Here is a 24,991-nt window from a genome sequence, read left to right as displayed (position 1 = left end):
TACAGAAAGTTTTCCATTTTGTTTGAAATATTGTCCTTCATATTCAAGAATAAACAATTTTATTATCAACGTAACGGACTTATAAATGTAGGTAACATTGTTTGGTCTTCGCATTCAAAACACAACTAATTCATAGAAATATACCACAAAATTCAATGGTTTCGCCCCGGTCATATTAGATTTGCAACCAAAATATACCCAGAAAATCTAAATTGGTTAAAAGATTAACTAACTCTCTGCTAGCGTAATAATTTGTGCATGCTTAGAACGCTTGAAAAAGATATATCGTGGCGTTGCATGTGAACGAAGTCCAGTGTATTGTAGATTTTAAATGTCACCCCAGTTTTGTTTGGACGACAAATTGTTATGCTTCATCGATGTCTTTGAAGGCATTATTTACTTTTACTGATCTTTAATTTCAATAGAACGCAAGTGTAAAAAAATTAGGACTGAATTACTGCTTATACAGATAACTTTTAATTTCGTATTTCTTATTTTAAAGTAAATTCGAAAGTAGAAAATGAAAATGTGTTTTTAAAACGGACGATTATTTTTAATTTGAAAATACATGTATCTGTGATGAAACTCGAGAACACTTCCTTCCTCACTGATTCTATAAACCTAGAGTGATTTTACAAAAATCCTGAAAGATCATAGAGTGATAATTGATCTGAAAATGAACTTTCTTATTTAGAAATTTTAAGTGAATGTAGTTACTATAAACCAAAAACTGCCTTACCATGACTGTTGGTGGGATCTCGGTCTGAAAACACGGTCACAGAACTTCCTGTCCTGGTTACTAAGAGAAACAATTGTCGTCTGCAAACGACGCCTCTCTCACCTATGTTCAGGCTGTGGTATGTATCACCAGATCTCCAAGAACTTTCAGTTATACCTGGTTCATTAAAAGATAACGATCAGCGCTGTGTTTCTTCTTTGAATGTATTTTGAACACGTTTTGATTTTTCTATTGCAAAATTCCTCGATAACGGATATTTCATGATTGGGCTAAAGTATTTATGCAGTCTTTTTTTTTTTTCAATAAACGCAAAGTCAACACAAACGAGGGTCAGTTTTTGGGTAATATTATCATAACAGCTAACGGCCATGGAATCTATTGCAACATATCACCATTTTCATTATCAGTGTTAAACAATAGTTGAGGTTAGTATATTCAGGTCATAGTTATATATTTCATTAAATACAGAATAAAATTCTATTTGATATGACCAATAATAGCAAATTAAGACTCTTCTTGAACTTGTGTGTGTGTGTTCATACTTAACGATATTGTAGTATATTTCTTTCATATCTAGCGATTGATATAAATATTTACCATCTTCTGCTTGCCCACATTGTTACGTAGTTGAATATAGTCTTGATGCAAGGTCACATTACAGAAGTGTATTTATATAATTTGTCAGAAAATAAGAATCATTAAAAAATACGAAGTCCTCTTTAATTTTCCGAGGCATTTTCCAGTCAAATGAAAACTTCTTTGTTACTAACAACACTGGTTTACTAGCATTTTGCATTCGGTCCCCTGTAATTATGTAAGCCTAAACCGCTAACATTTGAAGAAAGCAGTATTGCGGATTCAATGAATTGGGGCCCTAGATCATAGTACATTGAATCCTCTCTAGTTTTGTCTTTGTAAAGACCAGCAAGACTGGTCGGGTTCGTGTTGTAAAGCAATATGAATGAAATAAAAACAAAGTACCACAGAAACAGTTAAAACGCATATTAGTGATTTTGAGTATATCTTTCAAGAGATTTTCATTATACCTCTCTGGCTTTGAGAAAGTTCAAACCTGTATCGACTGATATATTATGTACACTCCTTATATTGACTTAGTATGTGAAGTATGTGAATTTAACACAGTCTGGAAAGCAAACCCTTAATGTGTATAGTAACCGGATCAATACCTATATAACCGGATCAATATTTGTATATACATCTTTAATAACTATGCTGTGGTATAAACGTATGCACGAAACTATAAAGGTTACTAATAAAGCGTGTCAGCAAAATCTTTTTTGTTTCGGATTATTGGGTAAATGATGGCATCGATTTCAGTTTATGATTTTATATAGTAGTCTGTTGAATTTACCTGCTATTAAAGATCAAAAGAAGAGAGGAACCTCTTTCAGTTGCATCATGTATGTTTGTGCTTCACCTGGGATATGTGCGACCTTAAAAATTGACCGTCACGTACAAAAATGTGCATCCTGTAACGACTCTAGCCATGGTGTTGGACTCGTATCATCCAAATTTTATATACTATCTTAACTTTACGCATTTTTTAATTGGGAATTGCCCTCCGATAAATGTTTCACCCTCTATATAAGTAATCATAGATCTTTATGTTCTGGTTAATTGTCACTTGCAATATTTTGCAGATTTCTATATAGAACAAGTAATACGAAGTTTAATGCACACCAAACAGCAGATATATATATATATATATATATATATATATATATACATATATATATATACTACAATATCGTGAAGTATGAACACACACACAAGTTCAAGAAGAGTCTTAATTTGCTATTATTGGCCATATCAAATAGAATTTTATTCTGTATTTAATGAAATATATAACTATGACCTGAATATACTAACCTCAACTATTGTTTAACACTGATATTGAAAATGGTGATATGTTGCAATAGATTCCATGGCCGTTAGCTGTTATGATAATATTATCCAAAAACTGACCCTCGTTTGTGTTGACTTTGCGTTTATTTATATATATATATATTATACTACAGCAGTTGTTGAGAAACGTGTCGATACTATTAATCGTATTATATAGATCATCAGTCTCAATGTACTTGTTTGTTTCTGGCGATCAATATAGTGTTCGAAAATGTGTTCTTGTCTGTATTGTAATCCAAAGACAGAACTAATGGAGAATTTCAGAGTAAGATTATGATACATGAATGCTGATGCCAGGTTTATGGCATTGAATTTACTTTAGAAAAAAATGCATGGAGTTTATTGATTTAAAGCTACGTATGCCTTATTCTTTGGATATTACCGTAGGAATTTTAAAAAAGCGTGTATTTTATATCAAGCTATATACATATAAGTTATACACTTTATGCAAATCACGCAATTTAAGTCAGTCGGATCAAAAAGTAATCAAGCCAATTTCCTAGTTAAGCATGTATTCTCCGAGTCGGAAAGTGAATGACTCATGATCACGTGACATTGCTTGTGGAATCAGTTTTTATACACACGTTGTTGGCCTACAGGCTGTTGGCGGGACACATTCAGCGATAAAAGACTGTCAGACGGAAAACGGGGTAAAAAGATCATTTTGAGAGATGAAAGGGGAGTTAAATTTGATGTTTAATATGAAATCATCATTCAGTACGACTACATACTATCATAAACGAAATCCTTATCTCGCATGTTGTTTCTAATAATATTTTTAATCGCGCACTTCTTCTCCTTAATTAACAACTTACACCATTAACGTCATTCCTTCATAAATATATGCATTAGAAAATCACCGTTTTCTCCTTACATTGAGTAGACCAGTACTCCTTCAATACCCGTATATAATTTGTCCAAATTGTCTGTTGGGGATCCCGGTTAGAAAATGTCCTCAATACCGTCGTATCGTAAGAGGCGATTAAATGGGGTGGTCCTTCAGATGAGACCGCAAAAACCGAGGTCCCGTGTCACAGCAGGTGATACATCCCTGCTCAGAGGGCGTAAGCACCGAGCATAAGCCTAAATTTTCCAGCCCTTCACTGGCAATGGTGACGTCTCCATATGAGTGAAAAACTCGAGAGAGAGGGACGTTAAACAATGTATAATCAATCAATCAAATCATGTTATGTTTCGTAGTTATCATATTGACAAAATATGTACATTGTTTGCTTTTTAACATATAACAAAACGTTTAATACGGCACATAAACCTTTAACTGTCTTAAAATAAATCGAAATCAAGTATTTTTTTCTCATTTTGTAGTCAAAACTTGTTCGCAGTTCTCTACTGTAATTTTTGGCACAAAGATGCACAAGTCAAATCTATTTGTATAGTCAAGAATGAACTGCATGACTGCGCAGTTGTGTACATGAAGCTATAGATTTTTCAGAGATAAACTGTATTATTATACTTTCATGTAAAATACTCGAATCTGATTGGTCGAGAAGCATTTGAAAAAACATATTATTACCCTCTGAGAACAGAAAGCACGCGCCCCAGGGTGATAATATCTAGCAACGGGTAACAGTACTTGACAACGGGTGATATTATAAATCAAAGTACTTAAAGTACTCATGGGAGTTGAACATTGTGGAAATTCAGTTAGAAAAGATAGTACTGGAAGAGTAGGGGGATAAATGACTGAATATTATCATGATTTTAGATACAAATCAACTGTTGTTGTTTTTCAAAGCGTTACAACAGCAAACATGGATAATGGAAGGCCCATGGGCCACAACGCTCCTCGAGTAACTGAAGTCGTGTTGTTGTTTTCTAGAATTTCACCCCTTTATATTCTCATGAAAAATGTGACCACATATTATGGCCCAAACATTCAAATCAATATGGTTATCAATGCCTTGCAGTTATGAAGAAGTTTTCCCCCTGTATATATACATTCAAGTTTAATCCTAGTTATAGCTAATTCTAAGGATTCATTACTTGAAAAGGTAGTCCAATATGCTAAACTGTCACCTGAGTATACTACAGTCCTGTAGAGGATCAATGGAATGGGAAGTAATTGTATAATAACTAAAAATAAATGAAATGCAAAAAAATTAAAAATTGTCGGGCATCGGAAATGCACAAGCCGAGTTGCGCAAGGAATGGGCATAGAGGGAACCGGCAGAAAAGTTTTCAAGAATTATCAAGCAGGGAGCAAAATTTTGCGTACATAAATTTCAGCCGACTTAAATCCTTTGTGACCTTGACCTTTAACCCTTGACCAAAATCAATAGGCTTCTTTGTCTCATCAAGGGCGATAATCCATCTAAGTTTAATTGAGATCCTATCATTTGTTAAAAAATTATAGTGCAGAAAACAAAATTTTCTCCAAATTTCAGTCTATTTATAGCCAGTGACCTTGACCTTTGACCTAGTGACCCCAGAATCGATAGGCTTCCTCATCTTACTGAGGGTGACAATCCATCTAAGTTTGAATGAGATCCTATAATTTGCTCAAGAGCTATGGTGCGGAAATGAAATGTTGATGCGTGCCCGCCTGCCCGCCCAAAGGCACTTCATCAGATCATAAGCCGAGTTTGACTTCATCGCAACTCTGCTAAAAATGAAACACTAGTCAAATAATGTTATTTATTGCCAAGGTATTTGGGATATTATACTGTGGCTCAAACACGGGGTGAATGAACCTGACAGTATGGAAAGCATATAGCGGAATCAGACTTGTGATGCTGGAAATCTATAGTGATTAATAAACTATATATGTACAAGATCCATAACTATTTTTTTTCCCAGTTTGTGAGGGAGAATCCTCGTGTCTCTTTCATCTGTAGACAAATAAACGATGTGTTTTGACCAGAGCAATTTCCAATCCTTTTTGCAGCATAAATTCAACATTGTGGCAACTGGGTTAAACGTAATACATGGCAGCACCTTATCCCATGCTCTTAAAATTTCTGTTTGACACACACTCATGACATCCACTCAAACATTACAGAGTGCAGCAAAATCCCATTGTAATAGGGGATTCAAAATGGATAACTGGTACAAAATATGGAACATACTATTCAAAAAGGATAATGAATTTGACATATTGATGTCTTGGAAAAGGAAATTCTGACATCGGGGCTTTCAAACATTGTCATTTGATAAAAGTGTTCTACATTTTTAAAAATAGAGATTAATATGTCTTTACATACATAGGTGAGAAAGTTTCCATTATTCCTAGCCGAGACATACCATGTATTCGCAAAAAATTCATAAACAAATATCACACTACTCACGTAGAAAATGTGGACCTTACCGTCATCAAGCGCAGCGAAACACGCCATTTCGAGATTATAGTCGACGAAAGCTCGGTAACAGTAATGGATAAGGTACACTCATTTTGTATCTATTTTGTGACTTTCTTTATTAAAAGGAACAGTTCTCTAATGTGTAACGTGCAATTACTACGTAATTCAATAACTTGAAGCATGAAGCAGTTTCACTTTGCCACCGGATATAAGAAATTTTATTTCGTATTCCGATCCCAATCGAAAGTTGTTGACTGGGAATGACGTGTTTTAATTCAATCTACATGTAACATCAAGCATTTTTTATATCACATTAAATACACCAAATATATACACATACACAATGTTGTAGAGTTATTTCTTGTAAATTTTCTGAGGTTTCGCACCATATTCGATATTTCGAGCCACGGTGTCAATAGGGCTTGTGTGCAGTTGTCGTTCGTTTCCCTATCAATGTTTATAGGTGACGCTGCGCTACAAACGACAATTTTCAACCTTATCTTTTATTTTTCTATGTCTATCAGTATCAATTTGATCGAAATCTTGTATTCGAATTGATTTGAATACAATATCATTGCATTTATTTACATGTCAATTATCAAAATTAGATTAATTCAGAAAAGTTACATGGATTATTTAATGGCGGATGTTTATAAAAGTTTATGTTGATTTACCTAGGAGTAAATCAGCTGACACAGAACCCCCGCTGACGACCACTATACAAATCAATACAAATTACTGCGCAGAAAAGTGCGTGATGACCCAGGGAGATTGAACATAGTTCAACTCCCAAAAATTATCACATGCGTCAAATTTATGCGCGTACAGTTCGCCGTAGATTGTTACACGACGTCATTTGAGCGTTTGTAATAAACGGGAATACCTGCATCGATTTACGAAATATCGCAGTGACAGTTATTGATCAAATGTCAACAGACGTAAGTTTTTCTGCTTTCCTGTTTACATAACAATCAGTACAATAAAACAAATATTGCATGTAGTTGAGGGTAACATTGAAATTTTCACCCCTCGATAAACCATTGTCAACGCCTCGGTTGACAATAGTTTTCTCGGAGTGAAAATTTTCAATGTTGCCCTCAACTACATGCAATATTTATATAATAATATCTATCAACGAGATAATATGAAATTTGAATAATATGTGTGTAACACTGTGACTAGTTTCTTTACGACATGTGTAGTGGTGTTTCTAAATCAACAATTCCCTTGTGTTGCAGTAGTGATTCTAAACCCACAGTTCCATTAATGAAAAGTGATGATAACGAATATTGATCAATCTCATAATTCCTAAAAAGAATACAAAATTAAGAATAAGGCAGACATGGATCCCTGGACACACCAAAGCTGGGATCAAGTGCCTAGGAGGAGTAAGCATCACCTGTTGACCGGTTACACCCCCGTGAGCCCTATTTCTTGATCACGTAAACGGAGTAATCCGTTGTCAAAATTAATATGAAAAGGACGGCCTAACAATCCGTATGAAACACGTTAGACAGCACATGGCCTAATGACAGGTTGTATTTGTAAATAAGATCATTATAACGACCATAGAATTTGCGAAATGCTTACTTTAAACAAGACTCTTGAAACCCCTGTGACATCAGCTTATTTTTTCAGTAGTGTGCCTCGATTTAAAAACTGGTCCTACGCATTATGTGTATTGAATCAGTTAAGAGACATACCCCCAGTAAACAATATATGGATATGCCGGTAATAATGCAATATTGCTACATAAATTAAAGATGGAGAATAAGCTGAAGTCATCCCGTTTGTCAGAAAGTTGAGTTGTAAGTTTGCCGTTAAACATCTATGTTCAATAAAATACCCAAGTATGAAACAGTCGTGGAACTGTGGTATCGACATACGAAAATGTATTTTATAAATAGATAAAACGTAGTCGATACGTCGAGTCCAAGAGCAAGAGACACCCCACCCCGCAGAAGCCCCCCGAACAAACACTGCCTCGTAAGAGTATGAGAACAGGTTAGCTAATAAAGAGGATAATTCGTGCCCATGGGAATTCCAACAGACTGTTGGAAAATCTGATCACCAATTAATATCAATTTCAGAGTACTTGTGCAAAGAATAAGAGTGGTGTTTAATAAAGTATTTTGGATTACTGATCACAAGATACGAACACCTCCATGTTTCATTTTTATTGAAGAAGTAGCTATCTATGATGTCAAAAGCCTAGTCTTTAACCCATTTTGAAGAATGGTTGTGTAAAGTGGTGAAAAGTCGTACGTGTTCATGTTGTTAATTTGAGAAAGGTCTGTGATTCCAAATGTACTAAAAGTTCTTCAGATTTTTTTTTAGAATCCACATTTGATTTACGCCAGTTCTCGCATATGTTGTGGCACAATATCCTTCACAGCAGTTAATATTTTCATGAGGAGCAAAGATAGAGGCTTGGTAGAACACTTACTGGATCCAGCAATGTGTCTCTGTAAGGGTTTTTTGTGAAGTTTAGAAATCCAGTATAGATACGGTAACTCATATCCATTCGACCCATTGAACTGGATATTGAATATGTGTATTGTATTGTATTGTTTATTGGCTTTAAGCCTTACGGCGCATCAGCATAATACATATTCAATTACAAAATATAAACAAAAAGATGCATACAGTATGAAAAGTGGAGTGAATATTAGAGGATGGACATACATGAAGAGAGTTATAAGACAAGTTTACATAAAAAAGAAACCAACAAAAACCAGCATATACATTAGACGATAGTTTGGCTAGATCGTAAGAGTAAAGCACCTTTTAAAAATTTACCCAGATTACAGATTTGTTTTCTATTATGAATTGACATCAATTGTACCAGTTTAAACATAGAAGCATGCGACCAATAATATTTTTTTATATATGCAGATCTGAGGTTTTTGTACAAAGGACATATTAAAATAAAATGATATTCGTCCTCAACTTCGTTCAAATTACAAAATTCACACAATCGATCTTGTCTTGCTGTGCCATTATATCTACCTTGTTCAATTCTAAGCTGGTGAGCAGACAATCTAAATTTTGCTAAAAGATTGATAAGATTTTCCGGAATAGATTTTGTCAAGTAAAATTGAATGGTAACATTATCAATAAGGTGTCTATACAGAATACATTTGGGTGAATTATCAAAAAATTCATCTCGTGACTGCATGAAGTTGTCAGTTAAACGCTGTTTGAGACATTCTAGAAATAAAATTTCATTATTAACATAGTGGTTAAACCATACATCACCAAATCCTTTCGATAATAATAAATGCTTAACTTGGCAGCGCCAATTACAGTTCTTGTGATTGCAAATCAACATGTCATCATATATAGATTGAAGGATACAATTGTCGGTTTTGATCACTTTCAACCAATATTTAATAATTTTTATCATACGTAAATTATACATTGGCACACGACCAAGTTCCCCGTAAACCATATAATTTGGAGTGCACTTCTTTACATGTAAAATTCGCTTACAAAAGTCCACATGTACCTTTTCAACATCGTTACCTGGGTTAAAACCCCAAATTTCACTACCATAATTCAAAACACTTGAAACATAAGTATCAAATACATGAAGTTTTGTTACAATATTCAGTGACAGATTATCACAAATTCGAAGAATATGGTACATACATTTTCTACCCTGCTCGGCGATAATACACTGAGATTTTAAAAAATTACCATTAAAATTTAAAGTAAGACCAAGATAATTAAAGCTGTCAACAACTTCTAGTTCGCTACCATTGTAAAACCATTTACTGGCGGCATTTATTTTCCCTCCGTTACGAAAGACAAGAACTTTTGTTTTTTGAATGTTAACTTTTAGGTCCCATTCGTTACAATAAACTGATAAAGTATTTAACATGTTTTGTAATCCTGTGGCTGATTCAGAAAAAAGTACAGTATCATCAGCGTACATTAGCAAAAACAGTGATATATCTTTAAAGTCAATTCCATCACAAAAAGGGGGACAACCGCTCACCTTGCATTAATCCGTTTGTACATGAGAAGAAGTTCGATAATTCGGATTGAAATCTAACACAGAATTTTAAGTTACTATATAGTGATTTGATGATTGTAAGTAATTTACCAGTGATGCCACAGCGTGATAATTTAAAAAATAACTTGTTTCGGTTGACATTATCGAAAGCCTTTTGATAATCAACAAAACAGCAAAATAACTTATTTTTGCGTGATAACGTTCTACTAATGACACTTTGTAATGCAAATATAGCGTCTGTAGTGCCAAAACCTGGTTTGAAACCAAACTGAGCATCTGACACAGAATTATTCCCGTAAGACCATTTTAACAACCTATCATTTAAAACAGAAGTAAATATTTTTGCCAAACAACTCACCAGAGTTATGCCTCTATAGCTATTAGTGTCGTTAGCATTTCCTTTCTTAAAAGATGGGAAAATAATTCCCTCAGACCAACATGTTGGAAATGTGCCACGATTAAAGATAATATTGAATAGACGTGACAACAATGGAGTAAAAATAACTCGAAATTTACAAAAGTATTCATTTAACAAGTTATCAATGCCCGGTGATTTAGCAGCTTTCGTTTTCTTTAATACATTACAAACTTCATCACATGATATTGGAACATCTAGCTCCTCGAAAATGCAACTTTGAGCTCGGTCCACATATGTATTATTGTTATCTCCATCATTGTTACAGACAGACTTGAAATGCTCAAAAAAATTATTCAAAGACAACTCTGTAGGTGGAGACCGTGAATTCTTCTTAAACGCTTTGTAAAATTGCCTAGGATTATTCCTACGTAACAGACTAAGTCGGTTCCCCTCTGATCTTAAATACTTACGTCTGACCTGTCGTTCATAACGTTTGTATTCACCTTTAACTTCAACCAGATTACATCTGTTTTCCGGACTACGCTCAGAATTAAAGATGTACATAAAATGACGATAAGTGTTGTACAAGTGCTTACATTTTTCGTCAAACCAAGGTTTATCCTTGCTGGTAGAACTTTTCTTATTTGGTGATTTTTTTTTACAACATGTTACATTTCTAGAACAAGGTTGAAAAACATCATTTAATATAGAATTAAACTGCTCAATACCACGATCCAGTGTTAGGGTAGATGATTGTATTAAAATATTATACAGATCACTGACTTTGTCATTGAGGTCACGTTCCATTTGTTCCACGTGCTCGTCGTCCCATCTGAACTTCCGTGTCGTATTTGGACCACTCGTGATTACATCACTATTATTGGAAAAGCTAGCATTCATACATTTCAAAGTAAATTCTACTGGTGCGTGATCTGACCATTCGTTAAACTCACAGACGTTAAGCTTAGTGACATTGTTAAAGTACGCATCTTCTACTAAAATGTAATCTATAACACTTGTACCCAAGTGATTGTAAAAAGTTAACTGACCATTTTCATCACCTGGTGTTCTACCATTACAAAGTCTTAAACCAGTAGATTTACATAATTCTAAAAGCTTTCTGCCAAACCTATTAACCATCATATCTTCTGATACTCGATGTGGCATGACCGAATCGGTGTTATAATCAAAAACATTTGACAGCATATCATGAATAGGTATAGCAAGAGAGTCTTCTACAATATAATCAGGTAAATTACCAACTCTACTGTTTAAGTCACCGGCAACAACAACAGTGCCGTTCTGTGTAAAAATTGACATATCATTTAAGATGCAATCAAATAAATCGCAATTATACTTTGTGTAATAAACGTTATGATCATGAGGTATATACGCAAAACAGATATAAATATCAGGATGATCTCTTTGTTCTACTCTTAACCATATGAGTGTGTCTTCAACACATTTAACAATTGATACAAACTTACGAAGTGTTTTTCTGTATAACAGCACAAGGCCACCGCCTTTACCCTTCAGTCTAGGAAAACATATGTGTAAAACTGAAGCTTGATATTGAAGAATTTCATTTCTTGAAAGGTAACGTGGGAATATATTGAGTAGGGTTACGAGATGTGAAAATTAAGTTAATTAAAAATAATAATTACAATAATAAATGATGTTACAAGGTTTGTCAGCAAATATATATTCCTCATGTAACCTATCTACTTTTTCTCTCACTTCTGGTATACTAAACACAGAATTATAGATGGTACACACTTTAGTTTTGATGTGTCTAATACGTGATGCTAGTATTAATATTTCTTTTATACTTTTAATCTATTCTGACAAAGAATCAAGCTCCTCTTCCTCATATGCAGTCCATCGTCTGACATAATCTTCACAATAGAGATTAAATGTCACCAAGAGTGTTTATACATGTTGATGACATCTATTCCTTTGTCAGTAAATAAGGAACTGGCGGCATTATAATCCGTACCCCGCGACAATTTAAAGAACCTGTGATGCAGGCATACACACAGGCTAAATGTCCGTTCTGTGATCCTCCTTTCTATGGATCCATAGCCAGTGTGTGTATGTTTATGCGTATGTATGTGTGTGTATGTATGTATGTGTACGTGTGTGTGTATATAAGTGTGTCTGTATCTACATGTTTGTGTGTATGAAAGGAAAATGTCAAGCTTTATTTCAGATTATGTACAAGATCATATGTCAATCCAGACACCTAGCAAATAAAATATTCTTAAACGTGTCTAAATCCCCAGTGTACTTCGCCTCTGCTGTATAATATTTATATTCTTCCAATAAGCAATAAACGTCACCACTGTGTGTATGGAATGAATCTTCAACACGACAATATATTTATATTTCTCAATGAAGAATTTTACTGTTTTCTGGTAATCTTCAGGACTGCCCTCTGTACATACCTAATCTTCACCACTATTTGGTAGATATGACTAATCTTCACCTCTGTCTAGTAGACATAGCTAATCTTCACCTCTGTCTGTTAGACATAGCTAATCTTCACCTCTGTCTGGTAGATATACCTAATATTCACCTCTGTCTGGTAGACATAGCTAATCTTCACCTCTGTCTGGTAGATATAGCTAATCTTCACCTCTGTCTGGTAGACATAGCTAATATTCACCTCTGTCTGGTAGACAGCTAATCTTCACCTCTGTCTGGTAGATATAGCTAATCTTCACCTATGTCTGGTATATATAGCTAATATGCACCTCTGTCTGGTAGATATAGCTAATCTTCACCTCTGTCTGGTAGACATAGCTAATCTTCACCTCTGTCTGGTAGATATAACTAATCTTCACCTCTGTCTGGTAGATATAACTAATCTTCACCTCTGTCTGGTAGATATAACTTATCTTCACCTCTGTCTGGTAGACATAACTAATCTTCACCTCTGTCTGGTAGATATAGCTAATCTTCACCTCTGTCTGGTAGACATAACTAATCTTCACCTCTGTCTGGTAGATATAGCTAATCTTCACCTCTGTCTGGTAGATATAGCTACTCTTCTCCATGATCTGGTAAATATAACTAATCTTCACCACTGACAGGTGGATGAAAAGGTGAAGATAACGAACTGTGATCAATTTCATAACTACTATAATGAATACAAAATAAAGAGTTGGACAAATACGGGTCCCTGGATATACCAACGAAGTAATCCATAGTCAAAATCAGTGTGCCAAGAACGACCTAACATGTCAGGCAGCATTTTACCCAATGACAGGTTGATATAACTTAACTTCACCATTGCCTGATAATCTCATGAGGAATGACTAAAAAATTACCGGTCGACAGGGAATCCTTACTCCTCCTAGACGACTGATTCCACCTCTGGTGTGTCCAAGGGTCCGTGTTTACCCAACTCTCTATTTTGTATTGCTTATAGGAGTTATGAGATTGATTACTGTTCGTTATCTTCACCTTTCACATTAATCCGCATTACATATCCGGCAATTTGTCTCGTCACAAATATTGGAGTTGGTGGGTTTTTTATTTGTTTATTCAATTCGTCAAATGACAAAAATTCACCAAAATTAGAATTTATTCATAAGGAAATAAGGTAAAGTTAAATATATCTGATAACACATTTAGCTATAGTTAATGAGCAAATCAATGAAAGCAAAACTTGTGAATTGATTTCCTTTAGTTGTTCATATCAGAAACATAAATCTTAAATTGAAAGTTTCCATAAACGAGCAAGAAGTGTACATCCAAAGAAATTGATGTCCCTTCAGCATGCACAATTACACATAGGCGGACCTTAAAGTAGTAAAACAGAGCACTATTCTTCATTAAGTCATCAATGAACACAGTCTGTGAAGTATCACATAATTATCGGTGTTATAAAATTCGGAACATTCTAAGGAAGATTTCACAATGTAGTTGAAAACTTCAATTTCCGTTTTGGTGTGATCGGACACTTGTGAATGATAGCCGTCTAATCACGAAATGGGATCCAAAGCGCTAATACAATCTAGTCTTGCATCATTCTTACAAATTCTGAAAAGTAATACAACAAGGATTAAAATATGCCAGCCATATATATATATATATATATATATATATATATATAGGTAAAATATGACAACACGTTATATATATAATTCATATTATGTATGCTATTATATGTTTTACTATCAAATTTCTTTTTGACCCCGCTTTTGTAAACGCAAGGGACAGGGAAGAATTTGACACTCCTATTGTCTTTTACACTTCTGGTTTGGCAATATCTACATGAATATATGCAGTTCCTCACAGACATGAGCTTAATACTATATATTTCACAGAGAGAAAATATATAGATTTTCTAGTTTAATGAAAAGGTGAAGATAACGAACCGTGATCGATCCCACAACTCCCATAATGAATACAAAATAGAAAGTTGGGCAAACACGGACCCCTGGATATACCAGAGATGGGATCAAGTGCCTAGGAGGAGTAAGCATACCTTATCGACCGGTTACACCCACAGTAAACCCTATATCTTGATCACGTAAACGGAGTAATCAGATTCAGTGTGCCAAGAACGGTCTAACAATCGGTACGACACACGTCAGACAGCATTTGACCCAATGATAGGTTGTATTGGCAAACTATATCGTTAAAGCTACCATAGAATTTGCGAAATGCTGACTTTAAACGGTCAAGCTCTTGCGTATCTAATCAGTTGAGAAATGTAAGCACCATATACAGGTAATAATGGAATATTGCTACATAGATATGGGAAATCAACGATGGAGACGATGAAATCCTCCCGTTTGTCATAAAGTTGAATTGTTAGTTTACCGTTACCATCTATTTTCAATAAAATATCTAAGTACGAAACAGATGTGGAGGACTCTGTGGTGTCTTGTATTGTGATATTGTATAATAATTTTATATGTAAATGTATTTATAGAGAATTAATGATCGATGGCGGTGGTTCAGTGGTTTTAGCGTGCTATTCATGACCGGGAGATTCTGGGTTCGAATTAACTCTCACTAGTTATCTCTTAATTATCAGAGGTTCAGGGGAAAATCATGTATGATATCAGCATTTTTTCACAGATTTCACATAATTTTACAAGGTCGCTGTAGGGAAAAACAATAACAATCTTTGTTGCTATTAAAAATAAAACAAATAATTATGTCACGAATAAGGAAAGTTAATCTATTAATCAAAATGCACGGTTTCTTACACACCCGTCCGTTTTCGGCTAGTGCAAACCATAATCAGGTCTAGAATTAAAGGGGCATGGACACAATTTGAGCTGAAAATTTTCAACTTCCATTTTTCCATTTTTATTGTTTACAATGCTTAACTAAAGTATTTCTTATGGTCAACCAAAATTTGAATATCAGTTGTTGAGTTATAATTGAGATACAGCACTCGGAATTCTTTGTTACGTAAACAGGGCCCGGTTCATGCCATGTTTTTGTTTACATTAGACTGTTTAATAGAAAATATCGTGTTTAAAACAAAATGAGATGTGCCAAACACTAAAAAATATTTAATTGTGTTAATGATTCACTTATAGATTGGGGAAAAAAATCTGCTGTTTAATTTAAACGAAACTTTTACTAGTTTATTTAACTTATGTAAACAAAAATATGGCATGAGTCTTGTTTACATAACAAGGACTTATGACCTCTGTATCTCCCATGTACCTTGACTACTGTTATTCAAATTTTTGCTGATCATTAGTAATACCTTAGTTATAAGCATTCTAAACATTAAAATTCAAAATAGATTTTTTTTTTAATTTTCAGCTCAAATCGTGTCCATGTCCCTTTAAAGAGAATAACTGGTGTTGAAATAAAAAAAATTATTTGAATGGATATCTAAGAATTAAAATTCCCTTTTTTTATACATGAGGGTATGAACTGTGACACTTCACGCCGTCACGAAAAGTATGCTGGCGTGAAGACGGACTATCTGATATATATATATATATATATATATATATATATATATATATATATATATATATATTACAGTTTCTAAAGATATCAAAGACAAAAACATTGGAAATGTAGAAAGTAACAGTAAATACTATCATTTGTTAAATATTTTGCCTATGACCTCAGAACATACCCTCATAATCTATCTTCCCATCTCTGTCTAAATCGGCCGAATTAATCATGTCTTCCGCCTCTTCCTGGGACAGTTTGTCGCCCAGTCTCATCAAGGCTTCCTTCAGTTCGTCGGCGTCAATTTTGCCACTGCCGTCTTTGTCAAACAACTTAAAAGCATCCATCATCGAGTTTTGAAATTCCTCCGGAGATTTGTAATGATCTATCATGTATTTTTCAAACTCCTCGTATTCTATTTTCCCATTACCTGAAACGAGAAAAGTAAACACTGAACACAAAATTGGATTTGCATTGTATTGGGAATTTATGAAACATTGATATCTAACGCATTATTCCCAGCAAAGCACAATGAGATACTTGTACCAACATGTGTTTCAGTGGCGGATCCAGAGGGGGGGGGGGGGGTTCGTGGGTTGGAACCCCCCTCTCCCATTCGTCAGAAAAGTTTGCTAAAAAAGGGTAGAAATAACGCATTTTGAGGGTGGAAACCCCCCTCTTAAAAACCAAAATTAATGATATAATGCCCCCTTTCCAAAAATTTCTGGATCCGCCCATGTCTTTGGAATCATCGCAGTATATTAATGAAAATAAATTTCATTATATAACACGTGATACGAAAATGACATATAATAAAGAGAGGGAGATTTTATTTTCTAGATTAAAAATGGCCATAATTAGTCAAGGTCTTTGTCAGTATATAATATACACTATGATGGGAAACAGTGCTCTGTTATGCCATTTTAATGAGTTTCAAAATCACCCAAAACAGCTTTAGTTGTTTGGTCGGGATTCATTTTTTTTTAATGAAGAGTGTTATTTGAGGTTGTAAAACTAAAAGTCTTAAACATTACAACGTGAAAAGCAAGGTTTGTTAAGCAAGTCGTTTCAATATGGCTCATTCAAAACAAATGGGAAGCCGGGGACTGTCTCGGGATTCGATAATATCAATATTTTTCTCTATTCAAATTTGAATACTTTCTAAATCTACACAAAAGTGCACAATTTTGTCTATATACAGGCTGTTGAAGTACGAGATTATTCCATACGGTGAATTTAACTTTACCATTGGTATCGAGTTTTGTCATCAGCGCATTAACTTCCGCTTTGGTCGGATCCTGTTTGAATGCTCTCATTACCGTCAGCAGTTCCCGGGCATTGATGTACCCACTGTGATCCTTGTCAAACATGTCGAACGTATGCCTAAATTCTACAATGAAATTTCAAGTGATAACTCTCTCTCTCAGCAAATTAGGCATGCCACAGCCTCTGTTGTCCAATATGCACATTTTTTTGTTTTGATCTTTGTGTAAAATTAGCACTGACATTCAATACATTGTTGTTGGTTATTAAATCTGGAATATTGTGAAAGGGAATATTGATCATTTTCTCATATTTACCACACAATATGCTAGGGAGACCCGCTGTGAATATATAATATAAGCTGTTAGAATTTGTTTGTGTTACATTGAATCCGTTTTAATTGATATTTACCAACGTTGATCACGCAGTTTTCAGAGATCCTTTGCGCAAATGTAACCCGGACCAAGCCACAAACTTGTACAAAATAACGTCAGGAAAAGCATACGCATGAGATTTTAAAAAATGTATATACAAAATCTAAACAGAGAGGAATGAAATAGAATTTCGGATGAAAATATTGATCTCTTGTCCCGTGTCTGATAAATCTATGAAACATTACTATATATATAAAAAATACAAATGGAGAATCGGTTTTTCTGTTTTAATTATTCAAAACTTTTTAAGACCTATAAGAAATTCCCGGAAATAATCGTTAATGTCTTTCTGAGAGTTGAATTTCAGTAGAACTCATTCAAGAAAAGAGTTAGTGTAATTGTATTTGTGATCATAAACATGCAGATACCTTTTTTCTTCGCCTCTGATATTTCACTCTGTAATTATAAAACACCGATACATAGTTTGGTGACAAAACGTCATTATGTCTTTCGTATTTTTAAACAATGAAAACAGAAACGTAAGAATATAATATAAACGACAACTTATTATAAAATTACTAGGGTGATATCAAATCACTTACCATATTGTTTGTTTCCGGAAAGACAAGAAGCACTCAAGAGTTTTATCATCCAATGATCAATTTCACGCAAAACATCATAATGCCAATGATGTCATACGTTGAGCTTACAACCCAAATACCAATCTCAATGCCTGTCGCAGCTAGCTAGTTTTACAGAAAATTAATATTAATGATTACATGAAATCGTATGGAACAGTAAATTTACCAGACCTTTAATGTTAGACTGTAAAAGGTTATTTGTAAATTTGACCTGATTTAGTAAAACTGAAAGGCCTTCTGTCAACAGTTTTAGTATCTGTCGTAGAGATCGATACTGTCTAAACAGGGGTACTGTGATTTCATTTACGTATACCATCTAAATGTATGGGCGGCGGAAAGGGCAAAAATACCATATCAGAGAATATAAACACTTAAAAATATTATTTCAATGACCACGAAAACTCGATAAATGGCATTAAATGCTTAATCAACGGACCATTTTGCAAAACATATAAATGACCTACTCCTATCATAGCAATGCATGCCAACCAAGACGCACGGGGTAAAACACACTATGGATTTTAATGAGAGGCCCATCGGTCAAAGCAGTAACCGGAGTAGTTGTATTTTGTATTTTGCCACACAAGTCATTTGTTCTGATCCCGGGCGTCATTGTGAGGACAAACTTGAATACATGTATACACTAACAGAATTTTTCTCTATATTAATTGTACGTATTGTATCACCATCGTTCTTGAGAAGATTTTGAAAGAATTTTCCTATATATTCATATTTTAAAAATGTTAACCCCTATCGTGGCTGCACCTAAATCCCAGAGGCCATAGTGTAAACAAACTTGAATCTTAATTCGACGAATCGAACCCTTTTAAATGGTTCTTCTCGTTAGCATTTTAAAAAAAGAACTATTCGGTCTGTCCATATTTTGAACATGTCTCTAGCTGCAGAACTGTAGCTCTCTGAGAAAGTATTGGGACAGATCTGATCTGATGCAGTTAACATGAATCCACCTTGACTTCTGCGCTCATGGTATCAACAAACTTCCATATACACGAGAATGCTTGTAAATTAATATTGTTCCCTTGTGGTTCATGAAAATGTTTTTAAAGATTTTTTATACATCTTGTTATATATTTACAATTCCAGTGTGTTTGCCTTGGATATGTTTACGAGTTGTACGAATTGAACGCACGGCACCTGTAAACAATGTGCGTGCTCATGAGTACATAAATATAGATCGGTAAAGTTGGCTACTAGTAACCAGCTACTAGTAACTGGCTACTTAAAAAGAGAAAAGTTGGCTACTAGTAGCCAGCTACTTGAACCAGGGAAAGTTAGCTACTAGTAGCCAGTTACTAGTAGCCAGCTACTAAAAGTAAGAAAAGTTAGCTACTTGTAGCCAGCTACTACAAAATATAAAAGTTATAATTACTGATAGCTCGCTACCAGATAAAGGTTAATGAGTTTGAAAATTATTATCTATCAGATTTATTTCTAAAGAGGACGAGGAGTCCTATGATATTTCATGCTCAATTATCCCCAGTTACATAAAGTTGCAATGCAAAATACGAATAAACTTTTTCAACTGAGTGTTTACTTTAAAAGTGATACGGATTGAATTCAGACCTTCAATCATTTGATATACCATCCATTTTGAGATATCTGCTACTTTTACAATTTGATTCGAGTTACCCTGAAATTTCAACATAAGTGTGAATACCGTAAGAAACTTTATGTTTGTATTTATTTAGATATCTGACGAATTTACGTCTATACATATGGCAAGAAGTGATAGATGGTGTTTTGGTACACCAAGAATTTTCAGATATCGCTCTTTAGGAAATCAGTTACATTTTGATTATCGGTACAATGAAATTTCAAGATCCGTGTGAATACCATAAAGAACTCCGTGTTTATATCATATATTTAACTAACTTACAACGATACGTATGACGAGTAGTGATATTGGGTATCGTGATATGTCATCAATTTTCAGATATCACGCTTAAAGAAGTCAGCTACATATACCTTTCGATGGCAGGTAAACTGAAATTTCAAGTTTTCGCAAATATCTTAAGGAACTCTGAGTTTGTATTAGATATCTGACTAATTTACAATTATCAAAGTGAAGAAGAGTGATATTAGATATCTTGACATGCCATAAATTTCCAGATATTACGCTTAAGGAAGTCAGCTACTTATACCTTTTGATTGCAGGTAACCTGAAATTTCAAGTTTTTAGAAAATATTTTAAGGAACCTCGTCTTTGTTTTAAATATCTGGTTAATTTACCAATGCATATATGACAAAATCTGATATTAGGTATCTTGATATGCCATAAATTTTTAGATATCACGCTTAAGGAAGTCAGCTACTTATACCTTTTGATTGCAGGTAACATGAAATTTCAAATTTTCTACCAATATTTTAAGGAACTCCTTGTTCATATTAGATATCTGACTAGTTTACAATTATCTAAGTGAAGAAGGGTGATATTAGGTATCTTTACATGCCATAAGTTTCCAGATATCACCCTTAAGGAAGTCAGCTACTTATACCTTTTGATTCCTGGTGACCTGAAATTTCAAGTTTTTCATAAATATCTTAAAAAACTCCTTGTTTGTATTAGATATCTGATTAATTTACAACAATCCATGTGAAGTGGAATAGTATTAAGTATCTTGATATGCCTTCAATTTTCCGATATCACCCTTAAGGAAGTCAGCTACTTATACCTTTTGATTCCTGGTGACCTGAAATTTCAAGTTTTTCATAAATATCTTAAATATCTCCTTGTTTGTATTAGATATCTGATTAATTTACAACTATCCATGTGAAGTGGAATGGTATAAGGTATCTTGATATGCCATCAATTTTCCGATATCACCCTTAAGGAAGTCAGCTACTTATACCTTTTGATTGCAGGTAACCTGAAATTTCACATTTTTCATAAATATCTTAAAGAACTCCTTGTTTGTATTAGATATGTGATTAATTTACAACTATCCATCTGAAGTGGAATGGTATTAGGTATCTTGATATGCCATCAATTTTCAGATATCACCCTTAAGGAAGTCAGCTACTTATACCTTTTGATTGCAGGTAACCTGAAAATTAAAGTTTTTTGAAAATATTTTAAGGAACTCCGTCTTTGTTTTAAATATCTGATTAATTTACCAATGCACATATGACAAAATCTGATATTAGGTATCTTGATATGCCATCAATTTTCAGATATCACGCTTAAGGAAGTCAGCTACTTATACCTTTTGATTCCTGGTAACTTGAAATTTCAAGTTTTTTATAAATATCTTAAAGAACTCCTTGTTTGTATTAGATATCTGACTAATTTACAACTATCCATGTGAAGTGGAGTGGTATTAGGTATCTTGATATGCCATAATTTTTCAGATATCACGCTTAAGGAAGTCAGCTACTTATACCTTTTGATTGCAGATAACATGAAATTTCAAGTTTTCTACCAATATCATAAGGCACTCTAAGTTTGTATTAGATATCTGACTAATTTACAATTATCCATGTGAAGAAGAGTGATATTAGGTATCTTGACATGCCATAATTTTCCAGATATCATGCTTAAGGAAGTCAGCTACTTATACCATTTGATTCCAGGTAACCTGAAATTTCAAGTTTTTCATAAATATCTTAAAGAACTCTGTGTTTGTATTAGATATCTGACTAGTTTACAACTATTCATGTGAAGTGGAGTGGTCCTAGGTATCTTGATAGGCCATTAATTTTGAGATATCACCCTTAAGGAAGTCAGCTACTTATACCTTTTGATTGTAGGTAACCTGAAAATTAAAGTTTTTTGAAAATATTTTAAGGAACTCCGTCTTTGTTTTAAATATCTGATTAATTTACCAATGCACATATGACAAAATCTGATATTAGGTATCTTGATATGCCATCAATTTTTAGATATCACGCTTAAGGAAGTCAGCTACTTATACCTTTTGATTCCTGGTAACTTGAAATTTCAAGTTTTTCATAAATATCTCAAGGAACTCTGTGTTTGTACTAGATATCTGACTAATATACAATTATCCATGTGACGAAGACTGATAATAGGTGTCTTGATATACCATCAATTTTAAGATATCGTGTTTAAGGAAGTTAGCTACTTTTATCTTTTGATTACAGGTAAACTGAAATTTCAAGTTTTATCAAATATTTTAAGGAACTCCGTGTTTGTTTTAGATATCTGATTAATTTATTAATCCAAATATTACAAGATGTGCTATTAGGCATCTTGATATGCCATCAATTTTCAGATATCGCCCTTAATAAAGTCAGCTACTTATACCTTTTCATTCCTAGTAATCTAAAATTTCACGTTTTCCGTACATATCTTAAGGAACTCTGCGTTTGTACTAAATATTTCATTCATTTACAATCTCAGATATGACAAGGAGTGATATTAAGTATCTTAATATGCCATCAATTTTCAGATATCACTAGTAAGGAAGTCAGCTACTTAAAGCATTTGATTCCTGACAACCTGAAATTTCAAGTTTTGCATAAAAATCTTAAGGATCTCTTTGTTTGTATTAAATATCTGACTAATTTACAACTATCCTTGTGAAGTGGAGTGATATTAGGTATCTTGATATGCCATCAAATTTTAGATATCACGCTTAAGGAAGTCAGCTACTTATACCTTTTGATTGCAAGTAACCTGAAAATTAAAGTTTTTAGTTTTTAAGAAGCTCCGTGTTTGTTTTAGATATCTGATTAATTTACCAATGCACACATGACAAGATGTGTTATTAGGTATCTTGATTTGCCATAAATCTCCATATATCACGCTTAAGGAAGTCAGCTACTTATACTTTTTGATTCTAATTAACCTGAAATTTGAAGTTTTCCGTAAATATCTTGAGGAACTCTGCGTTTGTATTAGATATCTGACTAACTTACAACCCTCCACGTGAAGAGGAGTGATATTATGTATCTTGATACCTATTATCATACCTCTTCACGTGGATAGTAGTTTACTAGTCAGATATCTAACAGAAACACAGAGTTCCTTAAGCTATATGCAAAACACTTTAAATTTCAGGATGTCTGGAATCAAAAGGTATAAGTAGCTGACTTCGTTGAACGTGATATCTGAAAATTGATTGCATATCAAGACACTTCATATAAAGCCCAGTAATATCGGCAAAGATAAATTAGTCAGATATCTAACATATGTATTTGAAAATTGATGGCATATTAAGAGACCTAATATCACTCCTCTTCGGGTGGATAGTAAATAATTAGTCTAATATCTAATACAAACACACAGTTCTTTAAAAGATATCTACAAAACTTTTGAAATTTCAGGTAATCAGGAATCAAAAGGTCTAAGTAGCTAACTTCCTTAAGCGTGATATCTGAAAATTGATGGCATAATAAGATACTTAATATCACTCATTGTCATATGTGAGATGGTAAATTAAGATATTGTCATACAAACGCAGAGTTCCTCAAGATATGTAAGGAAAACTTGAAAATTCAGGCTACCTAGAATCAAATGGTATAAGTAGCTGACTTCCTTAAACGTGATATCTGAAAATTAATGGCAAATCAAAATACCTAATATCACATCTTGTCATGTGTGAATTGGTAAATTAATCAGATATCTAAAACAAACACGGAGATCCTTAAAATATTTTCTAAAACTTTAATTTTCAGGTTACCTGCAATTATGAAAAACTTGAAATTTCAGGATACCAGGAATTAAAATGTATAAGTAGCTGACTTCCTTAAACGTGATATCTGAAAATTAATGGCAAATCAAAATACCTAATATCACATCTTGTCATGTGTGAATTGGTAAATTAATCAGATATCTAAAACAAACACGGATATCCTTAAAATATTTTCTAAAATCTTTAATTTTCAGGTTACCTGCAATCAAAAGGTATAAGTAGCTGACTTCCTTAAACGTGATATCTCAAAATTAATGGCATATCAAGATACCTAGTATCACTCCATTTCACATGGATAGTTGTAAACTAGTCAGATATCTAATATAAACACAGAGTTCTTTAAGATATTTATGAAAAACTTGAAATTTCAGGATACCAGGAATTAAAATGTATAAGTAGCTGACTTCCTTAAGCGTGATATCTGGAAATTTATGGCATGGCAAGATACCTAATATCACTCTTCTTCACTTTGATAATTGTAAATTAGTCAGATATCTAATACAAACTCAGAGTTCCTTAAAATATTGGTCGAAAACTTGAAATTTCAGGTTACCTGCAATCAAAAGGTATAAGTAGCTGACTTTGTTAAGTAAGATATCCGAAAATTGTTGTGTCATATCAAGATACCTAATATCACACCTCTTCACGTGGGTAGTTGTAAATTAGTCAGATATCTAATACAAATACAGAGTTCTTTAAGATATATAAAAAAAAACCTTGAAATTTCAGGTTACCAGGAATCAAAA

At 33.7% G+C, this 24,991-nt stretch overlaps 1 protein-coding gene across 1 annotated transcript in view; it reads right to left on the bottom strand.

The window, feature by feature from the left end:
• LOC125651070 (uncharacterized) overlaps positions 1-24,991 on the bottom strand; it is an 87,084-nt gene that overhangs the window by 44,605 nt on the left and 17,488 nt on the right. Inside the window, exons 6-8 of the mRNA XM_056166126.1 lie at positions 18,358-18,385; positions 17,539-17,682; positions 16,606-16,722 (exon numbers count right to left, since the gene is read on the bottom strand). Of these exons, the coding sequence (XP_056022101.1) occupies positions 16,606-16,722; positions 17,539-17,682; positions 18,358-18,385 (289 nt within the window). The remainder of the gene's footprint in view (positions 1-16,605; positions 16,723-17,538; positions 17,683-18,357; positions 18,386-24,991) is intronic.

The sequence above is a fragment of the Ostrea edulis genome, chromosome 5, assembly GCF_947568905.1.
Source record: "Ostrea edulis chromosome 5, xbOstEdul1.1, whole genome shotgun sequence".
In the NCBI taxonomy this organism is placed as follows: Eukaryota; Metazoa; Mollusca; class Bivalvia; order Ostreida; family Ostreidae; genus Ostrea; species Ostrea edulis.
This window is presented reverse-complemented; position numbering and strand designations above follow the sequence as displayed.